Source organism: Triturus cristatus, chromosome 8 (assembly GCF_964204655.1).
Source record: "Triturus cristatus chromosome 8, aTriCri1.1, whole genome shotgun sequence".
Taxonomy (NCBI): domain Eukaryota; kingdom Metazoa; phylum Chordata; class Amphibia; order Caudata; family Salamandridae; genus Triturus; species Triturus cristatus.
The window spans coordinates 1550338050-1550365911 of NC_140591.1; the positions used below are offsets into that span (position 1 = coordinate 1550338050).

At 43.5% G+C, this 27862-nt stretch overlaps 1 protein-coding gene across 1 annotated transcript in view; it reads left to right on the forward strand.

The window, feature by feature from the left end:
- LOC146806118 (GPI-linked NAD(P)(+)--arginine ADP-ribosyltransferase 1-like) overlaps positions 1-27862 on the forward strand; it is a 69300-nt gene that overhangs the window by 12323 nt on the left and 29115 nt on the right. The window contains exons 2-3 of the mRNA XM_085623449.1: positions 12879-12956; positions 17860-18601. Coding sequence (XP_085479575.1) covers positions 12882-12956; positions 17860-18601 — 817 coding nt within the window. The 5' untranslated portion in view covers positions 12879-12881. The remainder of the gene's footprint in view (positions 1-12878; positions 12957-17859; positions 18602-27862) is intronic.

Genomic DNA, 27862 nt, shown 5'->3' on the forward strand with positions numbered 1-27862 from the left:
CTGATCTCCAGCCCCTTCCGCTACCTCACATTACTCTTGTAATAAATTACGCTCGTGCTCTATCCCTTCCACTGCATTCTGCTCCTGAAGCTCTGTTTTGAGTACTATTGTATAATTGTAACACCCATTATTTACAACGCTTAGAAACAACTGCAGTATAGTCCGAGACACTATATAAAATCAAGTTCTTTCTGCCTGTCCTTCCCTCAATCCACCTCTTTCCTCAACCCATCTCCTGCTTTTCAGTACGTCTCTCTGTCCCGCCCTCCCTCTTCTTCTCTTCATCTCTTGCCCTCTCTTCCCTCTCCTCCCTTCCTCTCCCCTTCTTTCCGTACTATCATCTGGCGAAACCCAGTCTGAGTCATTACAAATGGTTTACAAACGGTGAACAACATTCTGCTGTGGATGTGAATATGTTCAACTACATGAAACCAAAATGTGCATCCTTTTGGATGTACTTCTTGAACATGTGTTGCCAGCAGATAGCTCGAAGTTACCATTTGTAATCACTCTCTGATGTTACTGGATGTATTGTTTGAGTGGCCTCACACTATTTCCAATGTATACCAATTAATGCAGCTTCACCCCAGTGCGCAATAAGGTTTCACCAGCATATAAAACAAGCATTGGCATAGCCAATAGGTCTCGCCTTTGGGACCTTATAAATATTTAATTCTGCAACACAATATCCTTGGTGCAACATCAACTGTTACATGACTAAACACTTATAATGTCCCAAAAGTAAGACGTATTGGCTATGCCAAGGCTTGTTATCTCTAGGAGCTATCCTTTTCTCCCACCTCTAGCTTTCCTCTTTTCTCTCGCATCTTCCATCTTCCACCTCTGCCTTGCTATATTCTGACCCTTTTTCTCTACTTTCCTCTTCACTGTGTCTCGCTTTTCCTTTCGTCTCACTCTCCTCCAGTAGACCCCTCTTCCTCCTCTTTTTGCCATTCTCTTTTTCTGTCCTCACCTCTCTTGTCTCCTTACTTCGTTTGTCTATTTTCCTACTTCCTCTCCCTCTTCTCGTCTCATCGATCCTTGTCTTTTCTTTCTACTCCAGTTACACACGTTCTCTTAGTTTCTATCATGGCATGTCTCATCCCTCTCCCCATTCCATTTATCTCTGCCTCACTTTTGCCCTTCTGACTCTCCTGCCCATGTGTCCTATCTCTCCCACTCACTTCTTCTAATGTCCCTCATTCCCTTTCAATTGTTTCCTCCCTCTGAGTCTTTCCCTCTCTGTCGCTGCCTTTCTTGCTCCTGGACAGTTGCCATAACAAGTATAAACTGGTGTTAGTTAACGTTAGTGTAGACAAAGGAAATTTCTCATGAAAGGGCAGTACAGAGAGAACGGCAGCGGTATGCTCGCTCTCCTGGTAGACGCCGCTTCTGTCCAAAGAGAAAGCAGGCGTTGTACCGGTGATGGGTCTGACTGCTCGGAACTCAATTTCACTGACTCCATCAGGAGATGAAGCAACCTTTTGGGGCCCACTGGAGGCTGTAGTTCGGACCAGGCAGACCACTCGTAAGAGGGCAATGTACTACAAACCCCATAAAGATGAGACAGCGCAACAAGAGGGCAGGGGCTGTCTGTCGCACTGACAAGCTCCTCCCAGTTGCTTTCCTTGACACCTTGAGGGCCTGGTAGCAGCCTGACCCCCCGCTCAACGGGTTGGGTGGGGGGAGGGCGGTTTTACGATAATTTACTAGTCATTTTACAACATGAGGAGAACTTACCTCAAATTCTAAATGTGTTGCCCCTGACATCCCTGCTGGTATATACCCATTCTCACTCTGATGTGGGCAGCCGAAGAAAAGCGCTGATGAGCCTCAAATTCGTTTGCTTCTTTTGGATCAAAAAAGGTTTCTCTTCACGCTTCTATAGACTATGGCCTTATTTATGAAGGCCTGCGTCGCTTTTGCGCCACCGTTGACGCAGCTGTGGCGTAAATAATGTGCCATGTTGCACCATATTTACAAAGTGACGCATCTAGGCAGATGCACTACAAAGTAAGCTTCATCATACGGAGGTGGAGGACAGAAAGTGTCTCAAACATTACAGTAGTTATTTTTAATATTATCTAGATACTCAGCACTGCCTCCATTTGCGTTATTAAATTCAGACTTTCACTTGCTGAAAGGATTTTCACAGTCACATGTAGCAAAAAGAAAAGTGAACACTTAGGCTGCCTACCAGCATTACTTGTCAAATCTTGCATATTCCTTTCACCCTCTCAACAAGGCAATGCACCCCTTTTTTGGCTCCCCAAATGGAGCAACTTTCTCGATCTGTGCCATGTAAACTTTCTGGGGAGTACTGATCCTCGTGCAGGCTTACCACTCATCAGGGGCGGTGGGTGAGATTTGAAAGTGGTGGGGCGCAAACGAATTAGCATACAGCACCGTAGCGAGCGAGCGCAGCGAGCGAGCCCGAACCCCAAAAGGGGGTTTTGGGGGGGTTACCCCCCCCACGAAAATTTTGAAAAAAAAGAAGAAAAATCGTGCATTTTCAAGCAAATTTGAGAAAGCAGGAAGGTTAATAAAGCAATTGTGAAAGTGCAGTTATTACATTAATAGATGGCATAACATAGGTAGCTGCTTATTCAGTATTACCACAGAGCTTCATACATTCTGGCCTATTATGCTCAGGTGCTGAATTCAGACTATAAGACTCATGGAAATCTCAGCTCTAAGAGTAGAAGAAGTTGCACAGCAGTGTAATGGTTGCCAGGCTCGTTCCGCAGGAGCGTCAGGAACTTGAAGAAAAGTCCACAGTCTTCCCCTACGGCCTTCCGACTCTATTAGAATAGACTCTAGAGTAACGAATGGCACGCAAGGGGAAAACAGGGAAACAAAACAAGGAAAGGCGGGGGAAGAAAACAGTCTTACAACATACTGAATATTAGACTCTAGAGTAACGAATGGCAAGCAAGGGGAAAACAGGGAAACAAAACAAGGAAAGGCGGGGGAAGAAAAACAGTCTTACAATATACTGAATATAAAAGAGGCAGCGCAATGCGCTGTTACCGTGATTCTGGTTGAGCTGAACTTTGTACACACACTTCACATAGGTCCACGCAAGTACCCCAAATATAAATGGTATAAAGCAGTGCTTCCCAAACTGTGGTCCGCGGACCCCCAGGGGTCCGTGACACATTCCCAGGGGGTCCTCAGGCAGTAATTTTAAAAGCACAAAAAAGTTCCTTGTAGAATCAGCAGTTTTCCAGCAACAATAAAAGTGTCAAGATTACGTCGGTGATTAATGTACCTGCTGGAGAGAGATGAGAGTTGTGTCAAGTAGCAGCTTTGACTAATCTAATGTAGCACAGAGGGTTAATATGCCTACTTCAAAGAACGTGTACCATGCATTTTGAAAAACATTTTTTATGTGCCTAGGTTAGTGGGTTACTGCTTTAGTCACAGATTCTTTTGTTACTGTGCAGTTCATAAGTGACAATAGTAATCTAGCACAGTGACCTATAAACTGTCATCAAAGAGCTGCTTGCAACCTGCATGATACAAGTTAGAAACATATGTTTGTTTCAAGTCTTTCATTATCCTAATCCTGCTAAAAAGGTTTATTTGGGTGGCAATACATTTTTATTGTTAAAGTCAATGCTAACCACTGTTATGTTCTGAATCCTGAGTTTGTGCTTCTCCAGACCAAGCACTCTTTAAAAATGCCTACCAGTATGAATAACATGTGAATCCTACACCCTGTAGTCGCATTTGCCTTATGTAACATTTTCTATACACTGATTTGCACGTATGAATCATTGTCTCCATGGGGCAGATTTGCAAGGAAATTGACTGTGTGTGTCGCAAGCCATTTGGCTGCGCCGCACTGAGTCACTTTCGAAGCACAGGGATGCGACATATTTACAACAATATGTTGCATCTCTGTGCTTCCCCCTGTGCTGGCGCACAAACTGCTGCCATGCGCCTGCACAGGCACATTTGCACCATGGTGCAAGGATGCCTGTGTCGTGGGGAGATTGTTTACATGCAGGAAGGGTTACTTCCTGCACATAAACAATCAGAAATGGCGTTTTTCAACTTCTAAGTGTGCTGCATTAGCACACATAGAACTTGCAAAACGTCATTGTTTTACTGATTGTTTATGTGCAGGAAGGGACACCTTCCTGTACATAAACAATCACCAGAGGTAATATCCTGTTTCTATGCGTGCTGCAGAATGCAACATGCATAGAAAGAGGAGAAATTAATACATTTCTCCAAGTTGCCCCTCTCTACGCCTCCCCTGGGGTGGCGTAGCATTCAGACACATTTCCAGATTTACGATTCCTCGCAAATCTGGAAATGTGTCCGGTTTAATGGGTGGTGCGTGGGAACACCCACAGCAACACCCATGGAACACCCCTTTCACGTAAAGTGCTGTGTGCAATTGGGCCATATTTACAAGACCAGGAAAAGTCACGCAGGGTGGCTTTTCCTGCCTTGGAAATATGGGGCACTAAAATGCGTCACCGGTGCATCACTTTTTGTGACGCACCTGTGGCGCAAGGGGCTTGTAAATCTGCCCCTATATGTGTGTGATGTAAAGTGCTCTGACATCCTACAATGGTATGATAGATGCTATAAAACAAATTAAATACATGTGACAGAGGGGCTATGGAGAGATGAGAGGCACTGTTGAAGGGTGATAATAAGGGAATCATTGAAGAACCCCAACAAAGATTGTCGTATACTGGTGCATAGTAAGGTCATCATTTACTACTCTTTAAAAGCTGATACAATTCAATATATAATGATAAATTTGTTGTAGACTGCACCATTGTTTCCTAAATTGTCTTGGGGGAGAGCCTGCCAAAGCCCCCTTTGTAGTGGTCAGGCGCACTCACTGCACTAGGTGTGCACTGTATGGGGACTGGTCTGAAAACATTTGCCAGGCCTGCTTTGGGTTTCCAGTCTGGCCCTGGCAGGAGTCTCATACTGCAAAATAAAACCAACCATTTAAAAGTTAGTCATGGAGATGCAGCGCTAACCCTCCTGTTTTTTGCAAATTCTTTCAATATAAAATACTAAAATCCTTAGTAATTCGAGTATCCGTTTTGTGTGCACACGTGTGTTTATTGTTTTCGAATTACTGTTTTAATGTTTGAAATTTAAGTCATACAAATTGCTTGGGGGTCCCCGGCTTCCAGTGGTGACTCAATTGGGGTCCTCAGGAGTAAACAGTTTGGGAACCACTGGTATAAAGGTTTTCGCAATTTGCCAAGGGGAAAGGTTTGATAGGCAGCACAAGCAACGAATCGTTCACCCTGCGGGAGACAGGTCCGGCCAGTGAACAAAGGTGAGCAAATCTGTGTAGTCTCCAAATAGAACAAACACTACAAAACTTTTAAAAACAGAGATAACAACAATGCATTTCTTACCTCAATCAGAATTTTTTGTATTCAAACAAGTAGCAGCATTCACTTTTTGTAGATGAAATCCGCACGTCTCTCTTTCAGTGTAGCAAACTTGTCAATTACTTTCATGTTGAAGTCCGGTATCTTTTGGACTAGCTTGCTCTCTACAGATAGCATCGCCAAAGCATTTAGTCTTTCCTCTAGCATGGTGTTCCTGAGGAATGTCTTTATGCGCTTTAAGGCTGAAAAACATCGTTCAGCTTCTACTGTTGTCATTGGAGTCGTAATCACAATTTTTAGTAAAGTCACTGTCTCTGTAAGTGAGTTTTCCATATGCAGTTTATGAATTAAACTCAGCAAAGTCAAGGCGCTTGTGGCCTTCCGGTACACAGGCATTCCGTAGAGTACAGTTAACTCAGTTCTCAGCTGCTCTTTTTTGAGCATAGGATACGCTTCCACAGCCTGATTCAGAGCACGCTCAGGGAAGGATTCATCATATTGTGCAAACTCTTTACTTTGCAATAAAGTTGCACTCACCAAATGTTTTGTGAACGAAAAGCGTTCTTTCGCCTGCACAATTACAATGTCACATATCTCCTTTCCAATTCGAACCAGAGAGGTGATGTTTTGTCTGCGGTTTGCAAAAACAGAATGCTGCGGCAGTTTGCTCTCTAAATCTTCAACCCCATCTCTCACTTTCATAATCTGTTGTACAAATGCAGATGTATTGGCTTTCACAGAGACAGTATCTAGGTCTTTTCTTTGCAACTGATCGTATAACACATCAACAGGAATCATTATGTCATGAAATAAAAACAGTAAGAACTGAAACTCTTTGTCTTGTAGTGTTCTAATAAAGCCATGGGCTTCATTCTGACTTGTGTGATCAAAGTCTGCTCTGGATGCTATGGCGACAAAACATTTCTCAAGGCCCTCCCTCTGTTCAAAGATTAAGTTGACTGTACGAATGTGAAAGTTCCAACGAGTTGAGGATCCCCTTGGTACGCTTTTGTCCACAATCTCATGAAGGGCTTCTGTTCTTTTGGGGGAACGTGTGAAGAATGCTGCTATGCCTCCGATATCCTGAAAGAAGACTCGTGTCTCTCTGATCTTTGATACCGCCTGTTGCATAATAAGATTGAGTTGGTGGGCGTAACAGTGCACAAAATGAGCATTAGGGTACACATCTCGAATTCTCTTCTGAACTCCACTAAGGCTCCCACTCATTACGGATGCACCGTCATAGCTTTGTGCGATAAGCTTTTGTTTTTGAGGCAGGTCCGGGAAAATTAAGTCCAGCTGACACAGTATTGCTTCAGTGATGGTTGCTGCACTAGAGTCACTTAAATGCGTGAAGCCATAAAATCTTTCCACAATGTTTCTGTCACTGTCAAGGTACCGAAACACTAACACGGACTGTGTTTGAGTGGACACATCAGTGGTGTCATCAGCCTGAATAGCCACAAAGTCTGTGTTTCGCAACTCTTGCACAATATGGCTTCTTATAATTTCGAGCATACAGTCAAGGAGTTCATTTTGTATTGTATTAGAGGTGCCCTTAAAGACTGTAGCATGTGCTAAATGTCTTTCCAAATCCTGGTCTATGGTTGACATTAAATCCACTAGGCCTCGGAAGATCCCGGGTTTTGAGGAAGTTTCTGATTCGTCATGGCCTCGCAATGCCAGTTCGAAAGCACCACAGAAACGAATGCAATCAATGATCTTGGATAGATTTTGTCTGTTCTTATCAACAGCTTCATTGTGTTTTTGAATGGATTTGCGATACGCATCATTTATCTGCTGCTCAATTGGTGCGTCTTCCCCCAACATTCCCAGTCTTGTCAGGTTTTCCAGATGATTTCTTGTGAGCGCATGCTTCTTTATTTTTTCAGCGATGTGCTTCAGGTCGACCATTCCTTGCCGTGTCCAAGAAAAGTCACCGCCAAACAGCAAGCAGGGGAAGCAGAACAGAGAATTTCTTATAGGGCACCCTGTAAGCCAATCAGCTTTTGTGTACCAGGCATTTGAGAATGTACGTTTTGACATTTTTCCTCTGTCCTGGTTAGTTTGCTGTAGGTTTATTTCAGGCTGATGAGGTCCCAATTGTTTTAACTGTAGTTTTTGTTCAAGTGGCCGTGACTGGAATGACTTTGTAATCAGCTCTTGTACTGTATTCATGATGGGGTGTTGCTGGCCTTACCAATATATATATATATATATTAAAGAAACCTGTCAATAATCAAAGTACAACGTATAAGGTGCAGTGCAATAATATGAAATTTCAGTATAAATACATTATACATATATCTTGTGCATTATCCTAATACATCTCAAATGACTGCTAAAAATAGAGCCGTACTGCCTCCTGCCTCTCTGTGCCATAGTGGTTGCTGGAGGCACTGAAAGACACTGCTTGAGGGCCTTGAGAGTGACCACATACATACATAGCCCTAACTCCCATGTAAAAAAATATATAGCATCAGTTTCCTTACCTTTAACACTGGTGTTTGCTGGGTTGTAGCCGGGGTCGGGTGAGAGAGCAGCAAAGGAGGTTGGGGTCCTCTTGTTGTTTGCTGGAAAATTGCCCCAAAATGCGGTAATGTTTCAGGTTGTCAGGTGCTGAAAATGAAAAGATAACAATTTATTTTTGAAACAGTAGGGTAATGAAACAAAGACTGTGGGGAAAAAACATAACGCTCCAATTCTTTCCTTGCAGTTTGCATCCAGCTCTTAGATGACAGTTAATAGCTGTCTGTTGTATGTTAGGATTTTAACTTAGAAACTGCAAGTAACAAAAGGATCTCTCTGACAAAAGCAGTGCCTCACTGACCTATTTACATCATATGCATTTTGTGATCTGCTTCAGGTATATATGTTCTTTGCAGCAGGCACATTAAGCTTCTGCGCTGCCGCCTGCTGCTAGTTCACTACTGGGACCACAAACATAGTCTGGCAGACTGCCAACGCTCCTATTGATGGCCTATATATGTAGGAGGCTCCTACATATATAGGCCAACAACTGATGTTTCTACTTTTTGTTTTATATAGCGAAGAAATTATTTTTGACTGATTTCCAAACAGGATTGGCCCGAGCTTACATCGCCCATCTTTAAATCTCCAGAAATCCTCCTCTTTTAGGAGGGGAAACACTATTTTGGCAAAATCCCATTCAATGGCAGTAACTCTTACATGCTGTGTCCTCTCCTCTGTAACCCCCCAGACTGCAGCTTCTTTCCTGCAACCATGTAGATCTCAGACTGAGTGGGCCCCTGAATGGTTGGCATGGGGAGGGTGTGAGGGGGGGGTGTGAGGGGGGGGATGCAGCAGACTGTGTTAGCCACTGGCAAGACGCCGTGTCACCCAGGAGCTAGGAAAATGAATTCTCTCACCCATGACTCCCAACACATATTGTATATCACAATCAAAACCTTATTTAAACGACAGCCCTTTGCGGCTCATCTCCCTGCTTTAAATAACTGCAAAGTGAGCCGAGCATGGAGTCGGCATCCATTCCATTACCGTGATTATTTCCACTCTGCTTCCTACTCCTCGCGCTTCCTGGGACGCCCCCAAACATGATGTACATACAGGGAGCGCACTCTGAGATAGGGCATTCCCAGAAGAACAGATGGCTATTGATTCCACACATCTCCTCAGACGGCTGCACCTCGGCAGCCTCTGTCCGCCTTGGAGCTGCGATTCTCACACTTCGGTGGTCAACGGCGCCGTCTCCCTGTTCACGTGGCTCTTGTGCATCTGCTATTAATTATGTTTCTATTTACTGACTGAGAGGATGTGTTTTCTGACCTGTGCCAGCTGAGAAACCTGAAATGAAGGCAGTGCAATAGACTAAAAAGAAAAGAACCAAGAAGGCCAGAGGCATGCAATAGACTGTAGTTGACGACTGAAAAACTATAGTATCTTTCCAAGAAACAAAAAATGAATGACCAACTAGCTAAGAGGCAGAGTGTGCGCTTAGAGAGAAAAAAAAGGATTCGCAGAGAAGAATAAAGAAAAGACTGAAATGGAATCAAAGCATAAGCATATTAAGGAACACTTACATATAAAGAGCAACAATAATCTAATTGTGATAACGTATGGAGTGAGCAGTGTAGATGCAGAGAACGGAAGAATGAACCGATTTTTATTGGTAATGTACCGTTTTTTTAAACTTGTTGTTATTCAATACTGCACAGGTATCACGATACATATCGACCCATCAGGTCACGATGTGTCAAAAAAGGATAAAAAGAAACCACCAATTAACATACACTTCGGATTAGCAGTGCAGGGTGTCCCAGGCCAGCAGAATAAATGAGTGACCATGTGCAGAACAGCTCCCAGATTATGCGCAGTAGAAGCCAATATAACATAACATAAGTATTTGTAAAGCGCACGTTCACCACTACGGGTATCTTGGCGCTGAATAACAGATGTAATGAAAGGTATTGTACAGTTCTAAGTGGATGTAGTGCTTTCAATGCCCTCAAGAGTCCTCCTTTCTGAGCATTTTATCAGTGACCACCGTTTGAAGGGGGGGCTGAATGCTATCTGCTATTTCGCTCCTGACCTACCCAATGGGGACCTCATTTTGAACATTTGACAAATCAACCATTTAATACTCGCAAATTTAAGATTTCCAATTTAAATTCCGAAATTAGCAAATACTACTCATCTCAGTCAACCAAAAATATAAAAGTATAGCCCACGCATTGTTATTTCATAGATTGCTTTGTGTATAAGGTTATATATAATGTTAGAGCTCTGATCACGATTTGACTATGAATCTCGCCTGTGGCACAAACTCCTGTGTTCCCCCAAAATCGGATTGCTAATAGACCACAATTTGGGGATGTCTACACATAGTACAGGCGTTATGAAAACACAAATGCAAATCATTTTTCAACACAATCATGATCATGAATCGCAATTGGTTATAAACCTTGAAACTTTAAAGACCTAAATAATTTGATCACGTTTCTGGCCCCGCCGTAGAGAGTAGTTATGCAATCTACTAAATTAAATAGGACATGGTGAAAACAAGCTCCTTGGTGACTTCGAATCAGGGTTCAAATGACTTTGAGGCCCTTAGCCATCTGCACAGGTGTCATACTACCGGCCCCATTTCGACTGATTAAACGAACCTCCCGCCGCCCCTCACGCATACGGTGGGTGATTTAGAGACCCCTTGGAAGATAGCGCTGCCCCTTCTTTTATCTCTGCATGCACTTCTCTGCAGGCCATGCAGTAATGGAGTTAGTTTTCAGGTCATCATTCCAAATGACTCCACTCACTGTGACGTGCGCCTGAAATGGCCGTCACTAAGGCAGGCAGGTACCTCTGAAGCACATTGCAAAGGCCTGTCAAGCACAGCGGAGTTTCGCATGAGGCCACAGATTTATTTCGCGATACCTGGCGGTAGCACAGCAAAGAAATTCAAAAACATATTTTTGGTTTGATTAGTGAGGCTGGGCGGAAGGAATGAGAACACAGCCATCATTAAGGACCAGCAACAGTCCCAAGAGTACTGTTTGTAAGTATTGGTAATGAATGAGGAAATGGAAAATACATTACAGGGAGCTTCCAGAAATATCAAAACCGCATCTTATTATTTGAAGGTAAACAGACCGACCACGCAGAACATTGATATGTTGTACTTTAAGTTGACCTGTTTCCTAAGATTTGATCTGATTTTCCTCTCTGGAAAAGGTACTTTATTTCTATTTTTGCTGTCACTAAACTTAGGAGTATGCAGTGACTTACTTACCTTCGCTTGCTGGCAGAATCGAAGGACTTCAATCCACGAGGCGACTCAGGCGAGGAGTGAACCCGACCGTTACCTGTAACCAGGCAGAACCGGATCCCAACAGCGCCGCGCGCCGCAAATGGCCAATCACTGCATGACTACATGAAGTCAGAGACAGTGATTGGCCATTGTGCAGGGCGGCTGAACCACCCACGCTCGGCATCCAATATGGATTGCCCCTGCTGTGCTGCGCGGTGACCGGCCAATCCTGGCGCTGCATGCAGCGCCAGGATTGGCTTGGAGGGCTCACTAACTGCTCGCCCTGTCACCCTTTTGCTGCCAGGGGCTGCCGCCAGCATAACCTGCCCCCCCCCCCTACTAGCTATGTAATGGGGCCGACTTTAATGCGCATGCTCGGGCAAGTTGCTGCCCGAAGCATACATGCGGGAAACCAACTACCGCCCCCCGCGCACTCCCGATTCAGTCGGGTGCGCGCCGGATAAATATCGTGCTAAGCACGTACAAAGCACGCACGTACATTTATTTTAATTAATAGCACGTACATTTCGGCAGCCGCGGCTGGTGGGGCTACGCCCCTACGCCCCAATGGACGCACCGCGGCTGCCACTCATGCTCCAGGCTTACTGGACCTCATCTGTCATTTGGGCCTATCTGTCCTCCATGACCAGCGTTTACTGGTGTCCAAGACAGGCTGGCCACACTGGAGTAGGGTTTGCCCTCTCCCTCATATTCTCCATTCTGTCTACTACTTTCATCAAATTGCCATACACTTTAAATTTGACTTCCACATTTGCTCTCCTGTGACTTTTTAAGACTGGATTACGTTTCTCAAGACCACATCTAGCCAACAGAATGCAATGATTAAAAGACGTAACTATCATGCGCCAAAACCATGATGGTGTTATCGCGGATAGGTCATCAGCCGGTGAAACTGCAGGCCTTCTTAATCCTACCCCAAAATCTTACTGATGAACGTGTTCTCTTCTTTCTGCTCAGTGCTCCATTCTACCCAGTTATCCATCAAAGAACTTTATACCCCATGCGAGGCAGCCAACATAGTTCATGCTTCACTGAATCGTGCCATCCTCTGGTGTAGTAGGTCTAAAATGTATGTGCAAAGGTAACAGAGGTGAAGATGGAATCATTCAGTGCAACATCTCCACTTCAGCTGCAGGACACCAGCCCAATTGCATGAAAGCAGAAAATGACCCTTTTGTAAAGCTTCTTACCGCTGGCCAAATGTGCTCAGAACTTCTGTACTTTTCCTAGGAAGACAGATGTCTGCTAATACCTGGCTTCAATGCTCAACTTCATTTAATGAACGCAGTGGAACCTGTCTGCTGTCGACAACTGACACTTTATGAACGCCTGCCCCTCCAACCCCTCCACAGTGGCATTAACTGCTTTGTGACCATATGAGCTGTCGCAAACATTCCCATCATCTCCTTGCAAGCAGCTAAGGGGGAATAGGGGTGTTCTTCCAGCCCACATTTCCTTGTGACTTGCATGGGTTTGTAATGAATGTATAGATATTTGTGGTGTCAGTTGCAACGTCCATTGCCTATTTTGTGAATCGCATATTAGGATGTTGGTTTTGCAAAACATTGCTTTCTAACTCGTGTTTGCAGATGCAAAATATATTCAAAGATCTCTTTTCATATACTTGACTTTTCATGTTCATGCTAATGATCATACATGTTATGTCCATCTTCACTCTAATGTTGTCTCTGTTGCAGGAAATGATGCCAAACATGGGGCCTTGGACTGTGATCCTTCCTTTGGTTTGTGCAGTGGTCTGGATGGATCCCTCTCAGGTAGGAAAGTGCTCATGGTTGTGAATGAAGTGCAGCCAAGCACAGCACATGCTACACCTAGTTTAACCTTTGTTTGCACCTATCACTGCATTTGGAATGTTCTGGTAATGGGAATCTTGGAGGCAGCAGCAGGAACAGAAAACAAACAAGGCTGTGATAATCGTGTTCTGTTTATGTGGCATCGCTGTGCTCCTTTCCCCGGGCCACTCAGCACCTAAGAAGAGGCAGAGAACGAGGAAAGGGTTCGACCGTGTGATGTCATAAGGGTTCAAGGGCCACGCAATGACACTTCCACTGTCCCTGGTACGTTGGTGGATTGATTGAAATGGGAAGACACCCATTCGTTTTTTGGCCTCCCTTCTTGATATTCAGGACTTGCTGGAGAGACTGTTTTAAAGACTTTTTGAAACATTTAGAAGTTTACATTTTCAGAAAAATCCAATCACTACTAACTACTTAAGCAAGCATTGTCAATGGCAATGTGCCTGGCTTTCAAGAGCCAATCCAGTTTATTACAATTAGTTAGTATCGTAAGGCAAATGGTTATGCAGTTTGGGAAGCCTGGCTGAGCCTGCAGATGACAGATTTCCTCCATCTGATGCACGAGGGGGTTTGTGCTGTAACACCAAACACAGCCAGGACTCGCAGTGTTGATTTTCAATGAGGGCCGCATATTAAAGATGGCCTCATGAGTTCATATTTGTGACATTTGGTTTTAAATAAAGCCTGCACCTGCTGTCTTTCTTTTGGTAGTACTGTATCAAGAGTTAATGGTGCCAATGTGGGGCAATATCAAACACACAAAAGGTGATGGGAGGAAGCTTGCAATTTGTCTAACCACTGGCAATCACTCAGGGTAGCACTCCAGATATTGATCGTTCTTTTGCACACCTTGCCACCTCATATTGGATCCAGCCATTTGCAAATCAGCCTTGACCCTGCTCCATTAGATACAGTCCAGCCCGAACAGCGAGGCCAGAGTACCAGAGTACACGCAAACCTGGACCACTTTCACCCTGATTGACACCGATCGCTGTACTGTGGTTGAATGTTTGACATTGTTCAACATTCTGTCCATCAATTGTTCTTTTTGCATTTGTCACCTTAAGTGGGACGGGTATGCCTGGACATGGGTCCCGTGCTCTTCATGCCACTGGATTCAAGCTAGCCTGGCTGATCAGGGGTGAAACCCCGAAACCGGTCCCAGGATGCTTGTTTCCATTACAGGGAGGACCTGGCTTGGCAGTTCGAGCTGAGCTCTTCCCATGGGTAGCAGTTTCAAGACTGATTTGCATATGGCTGGGTTTAAACTGGATTAGCATGGGTAGCAAAAAAACGATGCATTTAGGCCCAGATCGCTGTACTGGGGTGAATGTATGACACTGTTCAGCATTTTGTCCATCAATTGTTCTTTTTGCATTGATAAATTAGGCAATTTGAATGTATACCATATATGTTTAAATGTAGTTTTAATGCAGACTTTTCAACATAGCTGTGCAGTAATCTGTCATTTATTTAAATGAGTCACAGTGAGTTTACCAGTAAGTGAACTTAGACTGCAAAACAAATATTGAAACTATACACCAGAGTGATATTGTAATGTTTGTTTTCTTAGTCTAATGAAAACAGTTATAAAATAATATAAATAGTCAGCAGATTCCAACGTTTTGGTTGACACGTTACCGCCCACTCTACAATTGCACAAGCCTTCTTCAGGGCAAGGGAACTGGCCAGGATAGGTGCAAAATATTTGCATTATTCTTCTCCATTTGTAAATTGCACCACTGTCTACTTATCTGTATATGGGTCGCATTCAAAGGGTTCTACCCCACCTGCAGATGCATCCATGGAGCTATGGGACTGACCTCAACACCAATATAAAGCACAACATACATCTGCTCTGGATGTCCTAACCAGTCTATGGCTGAGAAAGTGCAGATGCTTCATAGTAGTTTGACCTCAGCTGCAAAACACTCTCCATGACAACCCATGTACCAAGACCAGCCACCTAGTCTTCAGAAAAAACTCAAAGATAAGATCTGTTTCTCCAGGTACCTTCAGATCATTTTCTTTACATACTTAGTCTCTGCAAGTCTATTCATACTTGTATGTACTCTTTCATTTATTAGGATCATGTGTTTTGCTAATATGGGTGGAGATACAAGCTGGATGGGTTTCAGCCTGATATCCCTCCGCCTGGAGATACCAATACCAGCTACATTGGTAACACAGTACGGGGCAAAAGTATTCCTCGTTACATATTTTAGGGAATAATATGCAGGAACTGGTGTTTTCTCAAGGATTCTCGAATGTTTTCCTCTAGAGTTTCACCCAAAGGTTTTGATTTCTTCCAGTAGCTGTAGTCCCTGGTTCAAACATCTGAACTCCTATCACCGGCCCCATCGAGGTTACAGGGGTGTCTCGGGAAGGGGCTTTTAGTGTGCAAATGGGGATGGCTCGACTCAGAGGCACTTGGACTGCCCCGGAGATTATATCAAAGTAATTGTCAAGCATAAGAAAAACAAGTTGTAAGTCCCAGATTAAACTCAATCAATGTATTTGACAAAGTAGCAGCTGATAGAAATAAAAAGCAAGGGCAAAGACTGAGAACTCAGGGGAGCAGAGCCATCTCCAGTACAAACCTCTAGGTTTCTCTGGCTGAATTCTGAATATTTAAAATAAGTGATATCACTATACCCTAATGGTAATCAAGAAAATCAGTTTACAACCAATCTAAAACCAGCCCATGCTCAGGGGTCAATCAGTGGTGGAGCCATTCTTGCCATGATAAAAATAGAGATTGGGAATCACTTTTAGGCAAAAAGAAATCCCCTCCTTGCCAAAAGGTGAAACATGGAAACTTTTTTAAAAAACATATTTTATTGATCGTTTATTGCAATATCATGACAGGTCATCAGTTTATGTGCATTTCCTAATATAGGTTTTGTAGGCGTGTCTGCTACTGACGTCATTATCACTGTCTAGGGAACACCCTAGTGTCAGATTGTAACTTCAATGCGCCCCCTCCCTTCCACCCCCTCTACGAGTCCACATCATTAGCTAAAGGGCTGAAGTATATGACGTGGAGCTTTGTGTGTATCAGCTATCGAACGTTTGGTATGGGGGTTCGTGCGGTGTTGGGCTTGGATGTTGGTCTGTAAGGACAAGGTCAGACCCAGATTATAGGGTTGTGTTATCTGTAGTTGGCGGATCTATGTCTCAGGGTCATGCTCTATTAGGTCCCGTCCTCTTTCTCCGGGCCCTCCAGATCCGATAGTATTAGGTCGTGCAGTATGGTCGCCCACGCCCTGGCAACTTCCATGTTGCACAGCCGTCTCTTGGCCTCCCTCATCAAGATTCGCCCTTCGCATCCTGCCCATTTTAGGAGCTCTGCTTTCCAGGTGGTTGTCTTAGGACACTCTCAGTGACTTCCAATGTCTGGTTATTTCCCGTTTCGCTAATATGAACCCCAGATCTTGGAATCTCCTAGTGACCTTATTTTTGGTTGTATGGGGGAACCACCCTAGAAGACAGTGGGCTGGGGAACAGGGGATCTCTTTACCTGTGGCCTTTCCAAATGTGCGTCCTACCCCCTCCCACTAGTCACACAGGTGGGGGCAGGTCCAAAACGTGCAGGATATGCGCCTGTTCCTCACCACATTGTGGGCACGTTTCCCTTTCTCTCTGGAAGTATCTGTGTATGCGTTTGGGGGTCAAGTAGGCTCTATGGATTACATAATAGTTTATTCATTTAAAGCTTGCATTTCTGGACACTTTAGGTGTTCCTCTCAGTATATTGCCCCAGTCCTTTATCGGAATTGGGGTGCCTAAATCCTCCTCCCGTTGCAGGCGTAATGCCTCCAGCGAGCGTAATCCATCTGCATGAAGCGCCCTATATAGACAGGAGATCGCTTTGAAGGTACCCGTCAATAGGGCTATGTAGTAGGAGCTCTGCTGGGATGGGGGCTACATAGACCCTGTCTTCCAGTGTTTGCCTATTGCTGTCGTAAGTGCTCTATGTAATAAGAGATGTCCCTGGGGTAATCCAAACTCAGCGCAGAGCTTCTCAAATGGTAGCAGTTCCATGACTCTAGACAGGTCTCCCATTTTTGTCACCCCAGCCTCCATCCTGATCTCCAGGGTCCGCCAATTGTCCCCTTGCCGAAGCGCTCTTAGCATGTCTAAGGGAATGTCTGGTGAGTACATGAACTCCGCTCCAATCTTTTGTAAACCCCGATGCCAGCACCTAGTCTGTACTTTAAGTGTGTGAGGCTCGTTCTTAGCTGACCTGTTCACCCTGAGGAATATCTGCAGAAGCTTGCATAAGGCTGGGTCAGTCGCCCCTGGGTCGTCCGTCTGTCATCGCCTCCGCACTATATATTGCACAAACCACTGCATATGTGCTGCTATATAATATTTCTCAAAATCTGGGACCCCCCATACCACCCACCCCCGTCGGCCATTGCATTGTGAGCAGAGCTACTCTCCGGCGTCCCGAGCTCCAAACAAATGTTCGGATCTGGGTATTCAGGTCCCTGAAAAAGGCCATGGGGATATGAAACATGGAATCTTTTAACTCAATGTGGTACTGATCACCATTACTGCTCTGTCAGGATCATTGGAGACACTTGGAGTAAGACCCTAAATATGATCACCAGTTACAATGAAGAGCAGAAAACCTAATGCAAAAAGGATAGACTGAATGGCAAACCCAAGCCTGGACAGCAGTGGTGCTACTACAACAGTTTACAAAAGTGATCAAACTGTAGTAAGTACCTGGTTACTGGATTCTAGCGTGACCAGGAATATGATCTGTAGGAATACTCGTAGAAATGTGTTTGATATTGTTTTGTGTTGTTCACCTCATAGTCACCTAAAAAATATACCTCCTTGCCCCCCACAGGTCCAAAGTGTTCACGTCATCAGAAGAGATGTCTTCTCCTCTCAGGAGTCTACCCTCGACATGGCTCTCATTGCCTACGATGACCAGTACAAGGGTTGTGGGAAGGAAATGGAAGCCGAGATCCCCCAGCTGTTCCAGCTTGAGTACAAGACAAACCGAGACTTTGCCTCTGCCTGGGACACAGCAAAAGAAGAATGGGAGGATAGGAAGCGATTTACGGTGAAGCCCCCAGGCTTCAAAGATGAATATGCCATTGCTATCCTGGCCTACACCATCAACGGGCCTTTGCATAAAGTCTTCAATGCCGCCGTGAGAGAAGCTGGCCGGTCCAGAGAATACTATCTAAGGAACTTTAAATTTAAAGCCCTGCACTATTTCCTGACAAACGCTCTCCGTGTACTCGACGAGCATGACACCCCAAAGTGCCATATAGTCTACAGGGGCATTAAAGGTGTTCGGTTTAAATCTGTGGGACAGAGACCCATTCGCTTTGGCCAGTTTACATCTTCGTCCTTAAATAGTGAAAATGCCTTGCAGTTTGGGAAGGACACCATCTTCACCATCGAGACCTGTTATGGGGTCAGCGTCAAGAATTTCTCCTTCTTTCCTGAGGAAGAGGAGGTACTCATCCCACCTTTCGAGAAGTTCAAAGTGACCAATTTCACCAAAGACAACGACAAGAATATCATCGGCCTACAATCGTTGGAAAAGTCCAGCAACTACAACTGTGAGTTTGTCAAAGGTAAGTCAAACTATTTGTCTAACTGAGAGTGCGTAATGAGTAAACACATAAAACCCAAAAGAGTGAATAGAATGATGAACAAAAATACAAAAAACTCCTTCAAATCATTATAAATTCGCCTCATGTATATTCATTGTGGAAATCTTAAAAATGTGTCTGAATGTTACTATTCCACTCTCATTTGCTTCTCCCTTACATAGATATTGTTGTCCTACAAGCGTGCTCTCTAACGGAAACAAGCATTGGCAAAGCCAATAGGTCTGGCTTGCATTTTGAGCCAATTAAATCATTGAAAAAGCCCGCGGCACCGGGAAAAAAAATGATTGCATTCTGCAACCTATACTTTTTATGAGCTAAATAATTTAAAGTTTGATGATTGATTATACTCCTGTATTGCAAAACAGTCCTTCATGCATTTCAATGCAAGCACTCCCTTTGAAGTGGAATGACACACCAAGCATCCAATACCATAAACTGGGCGGAGCCAAAGCCCATTCTTGAGCTTGTAACAATAGCTCTCGCAGTCAGCTCTGTGTTGTCAAGCCACACCGGAAAGGGTACTTTGCTGTATGTTCAAATCTCACCTATTTACCTTGTGTGCATAAAGTACTCTGTCATCGTATGTTCTGGTATTTGCTACATAAAACTGCAGAAATAATTCTATAAGTGGGTGGCGAGCTCTGCCTTATACGGTAATATACATTACTTAATCTTTGCAAAGACAACTTTCATTCAACCAACTCAAACATTTATGATTTGAACATGTGACAGGCAGGTCACACACAGATCTAAACAATAATATTTTATGTCACTGAGCTCAACCAGTGAAATTGCTTTTAAATTTCTTTTAAATGAAGCAGACTGTACTCATAGTGACAGAACTTCTCTACAGAAATGAAACACAAAATATGCAATCCAATATGAACACCGTTTTAAGAAATTGGGCTTTTAGTTGAGTGGGATGGGACCCCACTCAAATAAACACAATTCTTGTCAGGGCAAACCACTAAAGTCACTATGTAGTCCTGTGCTTAACGCTCAAGTAGCTTTGGCACAAATGCTGTCAGGTTTAACTTAAAGGCAATGTCTAAAGTATTAATGCAGCACTCAAACAGTGGTAAAGTAAAACCACAAAACAAGTAAAAGCCCAAGCCAATTTAGAAAAATAGAGTACATTTTAATAAATAAGATGACACAAAAATAACAAAAATCGAATACTTAGAGCTAGAGCTATGAATTTTTAAAGTTTCAGGTGAAAATAGAGCCAAAAACCACAAAGCACCCCTCACTTTTATCTGGTTGCGCTGGACTGGCTCAAAGTCACAAATTTAGGCCAACCACGATAAAGCACAAGTCAGATACAGGGGACCACATTTTAATTGCTGCAAGAAATGTTATGTATCCATCCCTCTTACTAATATGAACCGGTCTGTGTTTAAACAAAAGGATGGCTGATAAAATACTTCCGAGACAGGGTCGCTGTTCTTCATCACGGGTGTACAGTGTGGGTCCAGGGGGCTGGATCATTGCCAGATTCTCAGGAAAAATCATGACAGTTCCGTTTTAAGTTAGGCCCTAGTAAAGTGTTCTCTGGATCAGCAGGAGATCATTATCACACACAAGCTTTTCAGTTAGAAAATTATTGCCTATTAAGACTCTCATTATGAATGGCCCAGTAAACTTTTTTATTTTACGGAATTTTATATATCGCGAACTTGACCCGAAGGTATCGGGTATCAGAGCACTTTACATGTAAATGTGTTGTACTTGTATAGCACACTGTTACCCTAGGGTGTCATGGCACTGTACTCATACCGCTGTGGAACCCTTCCTATCTTTTCCCTGTGAAATGTCCACTCCTGGGCACCCCCAAGGTGAAGCCAGGCATCCCAGCCATGTCGGGGCCGTTGTGGAGATTAAGCAAGCTATTGCCCAGAGTGTGACCCATGATTAGAATAGGCACCGAGGCGAGAATTAACAGGTCCGAGGAAATTAAGCCCAAGACCCGCCGAGGTGGGAATTGAACCCTGGTCCCGGGCCAGACCTCTGCATCAGAGCCACCCTTCTCCACATAGCACCAGTTGCGTTACATGAGGACACATTCATTTTTTGTTAGGCACGGGGAGATTAAGTGATTTGCCCAGAATCACAGGATGTTCAGCGTCGTTGCCGAGACTCAAACCCAGTTCCCCAGATTCGAGGATGACCGCCCTAGACTTTAGGCCAACTCCTCTCCCCAAACAGTATGATAATCAGGGCTCCCAGTTTTATGGTATTATTTTTTTTACATTTCCGTCTGTATTGATCCTTATTTATTTTTTGCTAATGTTATCTGTATTTATTCATATTTAATTTGGGTTTTGTGAAAAACTGAAGTTGAAACTAGTATATTTCTTAATTTATCTAACTAATAAATGTGAACTCATGCTTGAACAATTCAATTATATGAACACCTACAGATGATAAATCAAAGCATAAATATGAAAATATAAACATTTTAGCATTAAGGTTCTTTACTAATAATTCTGTTCTTTTTTTTTTAACCTCTTACCTGTCAATCTACACAGCTGTTGGCCTGGCAGTCATGAATGACAACATTTAGAATCACCAAAAAAAAATCACATTTCTGTTTTTATCCACATTTAAAAAAACACAGATACAAAATAAATGTTTTTCTGTCTGTATTTATCCGTGCAAATCAGTAAAAAACTGAAAACAGGGAGCCTTAATGATAAAACAGGCCAATTGAGACTTGTTGGGGATTAACATGCTGAATTTTGGGTTTCTGCTCCAAAATCTGCATTTTCTGGAAAATTCAAGGCATTTTTTCCTCAATAAATATCGACAGGTTTGGCCCACCGATATTTATCACAAAACCCATAATTATGGAATGTGCAATAGCAGGAGGTACAGCACATATCGCAATTAACTGGGCCGCTCATAATGAAAGCGTATGAGTTTAGCCCTTCACCATGGGGGCATAATATGTGGATTAAACCTCTTGTGCACTAGAATCTGCATGTCCCTTATTTACTGAGCATGTCCCTTGCTTTATTTAACCAGATTCGACCTTGTAATCCATACACGGGGATCATTGTAGGAGTGCAGCCTTTATTGTACCTAGCAATTATCCTGTGCAGTGAACTCCACACAACTTACAATTCTGATCCCCACACAAACCAGGGGATTGCACAGGGGTTGGAATGATCCAGCCCACTTGTAATCAGGCCCTTAGTGTATGCACATTTATCTTATCTATCCTTATAATCCTGTCCTGGATCTGTCTCTACTGGATGTATGCTGGACAGTTCTGTTTGAGACTGAAGGGCTAGCTAGGCACATCTGCCGCTTCACAAGAGAAAGGTGTTACTTGTAGTCCAGACTGCTGCTCTGCAGATAAAAGCACTTGGCTTCTGGTCTGAAATGGGACAGCTGCAGCACAATACTTGTAAGTGTCAAGGGGTGCAAGGCCCTAGAGCTCAGGATTTCCTCAGCAGCAACACATGACTAGCACAAGCGTAGTTTCTTAAAATAGCAACTGTGGTATTTAAAATATAAATGGTAGAGCCTGAATGTAGCAACATGAACGCAGAGAAGTTATGAAGAAGGAGAGCACTCCTAGGATTGTTGATTGTAATTCTCTTAACTGCAATTTTAACTTCGGTGCAACAGTTGTGTAGAAGTTTGTCCCCTTCTACCGAGAAAAGACTAAGTTACTGACAGGATGGGAACCTGTATATAGCTGTGCACTATTCACAAAGTGTCTACTCTGACACTGTATAATCTTTTAGCAAGTTGTACATTTATTTCTCAAGGTTACAACCAGCAATTCATATGAAAGCATACCATTCTGTACAAAACAACGTTTCAGTAATGCTTAACAGTGAGCAGTACAGTCAGCATTAACATAATGAACATCTATAATGATTGTCATATATTGTGCTTTCATCAACATCACTCAATAAAGTTAAGTGGCATTAACAATGCCACTTAAGTTTTGTACAGAATGGTATGCTTTCATATAAATTGCCGGTTGTAACCTTGAGAAATAAATGTACAACTTGCTAAAAGATTATACAGTGTCAGAGTAGACACTTTGTGAATAGTGCACAGCTATATACAGGTTCCCATCCTGTCATTAACTTAGCAACATGAACGCAGGCATGCCCTGAGTCAGACTGGGACAGAAAATAGGCCTAGCCACCAAATTAAAAGTGACTCTAATTAGATAATTAGTTAAAAAATAGTAGCCCACATTTTCTAATCACTCCAGCTTGGTACTTGTGAAGGCAAGCTGTATAAGTGTTTTGCATGCATTTGTGCTTGCTGCAGGCAATGTTTTTGGTGGTATCAGAGAAACCAAACATAAATACTGGCCCACCAGACCATAAAACAGGCCCACAAACATTCAAAAACCAGCCTATTTACTGACCTGTCTGACTAGCCCTTCTGACACTGTCCGATTGGCCTATAGCCTAGGCTGCCACTAGGCATGCAAGCGTCTAATAGGGTGTGTGTCAGTGGTGCAGCAAGGGAGCCATGGGATCTAATACACAGCATAAAGCACCCCCAACTGATGTGCTGGTAGAAGACACCCATAATTGGGGTGCATTGGAAACCCGAAGCTAGGGTCATGGTGCAACTAAATCAGCCTCTTTAATAATGGCTATGCCTATGTCCTGTTCCAAAGGCAAGGGGTTGGATGATAAAAATGAGGACATGAGAAAAGCTTGTCTACAATATGTTATCCATATCATGGTGCAGTAAACTGAACTCTTCAAATCACATGAAATGGGAACTTCCTTTTGAAGTCAAATCTATTTTTATGTCCCCGGGACCATCTTAAATTTCCTGTGTACCCGGGCTAAAATTACCAGGTCATCAAACCATATGATTCAGACTTTTGAGTAGAGCTTCTGGGGCTGTGGGCAGTTGCTGTGCCCGGTCCTGCGTGGTCTCTAAAACGTCATGGTTTTGGGGCAGAAAACTCTTCCCTCATCACTTAATCTGTTCTCCCTCACCCCTCCCCTTGGTCTACTAAAAGTCTGCACGCACCTTTACCACATGCTTGAAGGTGATAAAATATGCAGATTCTGGCCCAATATTTCTCCCAAGAAAGAGGGGAAAACACGTTGATTTAGAACCAGTACCCAAGTCCTGTGTTGTGTTTTATATATCATTAATCCCCAGTCCAGTGTGGTAGTTGAAGATACTGACCTCTGAAAGTGACAACAATGTGGTAAACAAACGTTTTACCAAAGTATTAGTTCTTGAAACCAGAGAATGCAACTTATTGTGGAAAGTGTATACACTCTAAGGAGGACAACTTTGCCTCAGCTGAGGATGAAGGAGACACCACACGGGAGCAACCAAAAGGTTCACAGACAATCAATGACTGCATCCCAGGCTTCTCATCCACCGTGCAATCCTTCAAGTGAAGCGTCCTTACAGTATGTTAGGATGGGATCTGTGGCTATCTCCAGCCTAATATGTTGACACTTTGTGTTTGAAGGGGGGGGCTACTGGCTACCCATAATGCTAAGATTACTTCCACAGCAGCTGTGTTTCTCCTTCCTTGAGCAGTCAGCTCCTGCATGTTCTCCACGGTCTCAGCAGGTCAGGTAGGCTCCCTGGTCACAAGCAAACCCACAGCTCTTCTAACAAGATGGGCGAACCTCAGGTGATGTCCCCTCACCTGGGAGACTAGCTATCAACCTGTAACCAACCCTTGATCTCGGCAGTTCTTCAAGTAGTCTGCAGATCACTCCTTTCCTTAATCTTGAAGAAAGAACTTAGAACTGAGCCCAAGTGGAGTAGTGTGAGTCCCACTTTAGCACATACTTCTCAGACAGGAGGTGTTGATTCCACTGTCATGCCAAGGAGTTGGTTTGGGTGGTTCCTTTTCATATTTCATGTTCTTTCTTCAGCTCAGATACAGTCGTTATAAAAGATGGTGGCTAGATGTTAACTCCAGACAAGACTACCTAAAACATGAGCACAATTGCTTGTGAAACTCATGCACTCGGCTGTTATCAGCCTTCCTGAAGTAGCACTCAGGGAGAGACAAACTTTAAGGCCCTGCCGTTTAGCAGTAATCTCTCTGAGAACAGAATCTGCTGAGTCACTCCTGTTCCCTCGCCTTTTCCCAAATGACCATGCTTAGAAAGGAGTAATCAGCAATCCCCTGCCAAAGGGTCACCATGAAATTTCTAAAGGCTGCTCTAGTTCCACACTCACACACTTCATCATCGAGGGTTGCACCCTTTAGCTCAGTAATACAGGCAATGAACTGTCTCTGTTTTGGGAAGCTATACTCAATCTCCATTATATATCCTACATAAATACTGGGGTAATAAAACACACACACACACACACACACAAACGCATGCACGCACGCACACACACACACAGACACACACACACACACATTGTCAGCATAAGGATCTGGTTGCCTCATGCAAGCGTATCCTTACACAAGTGCACATCCTGACTGAGTCAAAGAAAAAGGTCTGTACGAATGATAAAAACAGTACACCGCCACATTAGCTTAATGTCAACAGCCTAGGACATGGGCAGTGGTCCTCTGTCGGCTTGAGGTCTTGCTTCATATATAGGAACTAGATTCTGGACCTCAGAATCAAAGGACTAACAGGATTAACATGTGAGCTAGGCCATCGGAAATCAGAATACCAGATATCATTTGCATTTGGGTCACTCACGGCAGGGGTACAAGCCTGTTTACCATGCAGGGGGCATTTCCATCCCATCAGTTCCAAATAACCTTTTCACTATGTGCCACAATGACATGTTTGACCTGCTTGCACACACTTTTTGGTTATTTGCCTAGCTGAGTGATATGAGATTGAAATGCATTCTGACTCACAAAATGGGTTTAGTGCATAGGAAATAGCCAATTTGCAGTTGCTCACCCTCTGATCATGTAGGGCTTGCAATAGGAAAATGGCTTTATACTTATAGTCCTAGGGCTGTAACCTGGAATAAATTACTCACCTCCTAACTAAGTGGCTTTACGCTCACCTGTATGAAGACCCTGCCCATCATCTACAACAGTAATGCAAATGAAATTGTCCAGTTTTTATGTAGTGCTTAATGAACTGCTTCTAAGCACACACAATTAATTGTAGGTTCCAAATCAAAGGGATTAATCAGGGTGCCAAAGTATGAGGAAAAGAGAGCTATAATTCAGTGACCTTAATCACTATATCATGTCTGGGGTGAGGGATCAGCCTGGCTCCCAACCCAACATAGAAGGTGCAGTCAGGGTGAGCTGGGGGTCCAGACATATTGCAGGCCAGGATAGACCCAACAAACACCCAAGCTGACAAAACCCTTAGCTGATGAAAGGCTGAGAAGACAGGAACTGAGGAAGAAGCAAGAGGACTCCTCCAGTAGGCAGTCTGAGGTTCAATAGAGATATAGAGGGTGTAGGTACCAAATAGAATGGTGTGTTCGAACCACAGCTTCCTGTAATAGTTATCGAGTGCCATGGAGTCAGTCTCAGGAACTGGAGAACAACTTGCAAAGTCTCAGTCACAGAATCTGAATGTCTCTAGAGAACCTCACCAAAATGAATGGCCAGTACTTGTCTGTTGATGAATGAGGAAAAAGGCTCCTCTTCAGCCCTATTTTGTTTCCTGCGGCAAAGAAGAACAATCTAGTAGGTCCTCTGCTAAAGTGCTGTGCGGTCACACAAGCAGGTGTCACAAATGTGGTGGGAAAGAAGAAGGTAGTAGTATTTTCTGGACCCTCCATTAAGCTAAGTACTTTCTTATAACTGTAGTCTATCTAATGACCTCATCTGCAAATGGATGCTCTCCAGTCTCCATGGATCAGGTCCTGGGTGATGTTGGAGTACGTGAACCCTTTTCAAGTCTAATCAGCAGAACCCTCATCACTTCTCAGGATGTCCCAGCTGTGGGGAAAAAATAAGCATCCAAAGTGGAGACCGCAGCTCCACTGGCCTGTCCAAAGCCAGGGGTATGATAGCAGTCCAATTCTCGCACAGAAATGCAGTCAATATACATGCCACATTTCAGATAGTTAATCTATTGATACCAAACTGAAAGATTCAGGAGGAGGTTTTAATGAGAGGGTGTTCTCACAGGGTGGCACCCCACCTCGGTAGATTCCTCCAAGCTGAATTTCCTTGGAGCTTTCACCACTATCCTCATCTGTGTCAAACAAATTGTTGGAATTTCTATTGTGCTTCATTGTCTTTTCGTTAAAGGACCTATATTGTGAGCAATGCTTGCATACCCTTCCACAATTTACTCCTTTCACTTGTGTCATTTTGATTAGTTCTGATTCAAAGATGCGCAAATCCTGGGGCTGGGAATGCATTCCTGACTTAGGACAACATTACCCTCCCTCATGGAAAGGGACAGGCACCTCAGTATCTTTTTCCTTCTTTCTTATCACTTTCTTTGATTCAGGAGCTCCTCAATTAAAGTAAAATGGGCCTGAGGGTTGGTGTCACTGGTAAATGTATTGGTAGTGGTAGTACCAATTGTGGTGGTATTGGTGCTAGTGATGGTGGTATCACTATTGATGGTATCTGTGATATCAATAATGTAGTATTGATGTGGGTGGCATAGTTGGAGGCAGTGGTGGTGGTATCTCATTGATACATATTCCAAAGAAGATGTCCTCTAAAAACTACACTGGAAACAAATTCACTGGGGCGAAGTGATGAAACACATGACTTTCTTTGTCTTGCACTGTTCTTGCATCAGTTTGTACAGCTGAAGAATATCATGTATTCGAACCAATTATTGAACTAGTGTAATAAGTTATTGATTGCTTCAAGAAACGCAGGTAGGTGCCCATATATGGTAGACCTAAAAAATGAAGAAAGCCAGAAAAAATAATACAAAGGGGCAGAAAAGTGTGAAACAGATTTAAGGATCTGCAAGATATATGCACTACTTGAACATGTTTTATGAGCTGCTGATGCCTTGGGCAGATACTCAAGGGTGTGTCATTGTTTTAAATTTGATAAAATGCGAATGAGGCATGGGACCAGCTATTGCATAAAAAAAGACGAGTGCAATTTTATCCAGAAAAAAATAATCTAGGGTACATTGTTGATAGTGATTCATGGATGAATAAAGTATTTTGAAACAAAGTTGAAGCATATTATCAAAAGAAAGGCTTCCAATACCATCTTCTTGACAGATATGAGCATGTTCAAGAGTGTGCAGGATGCGCATTGGAGTCTATAGTAACAGAGAGTGGAGTAAC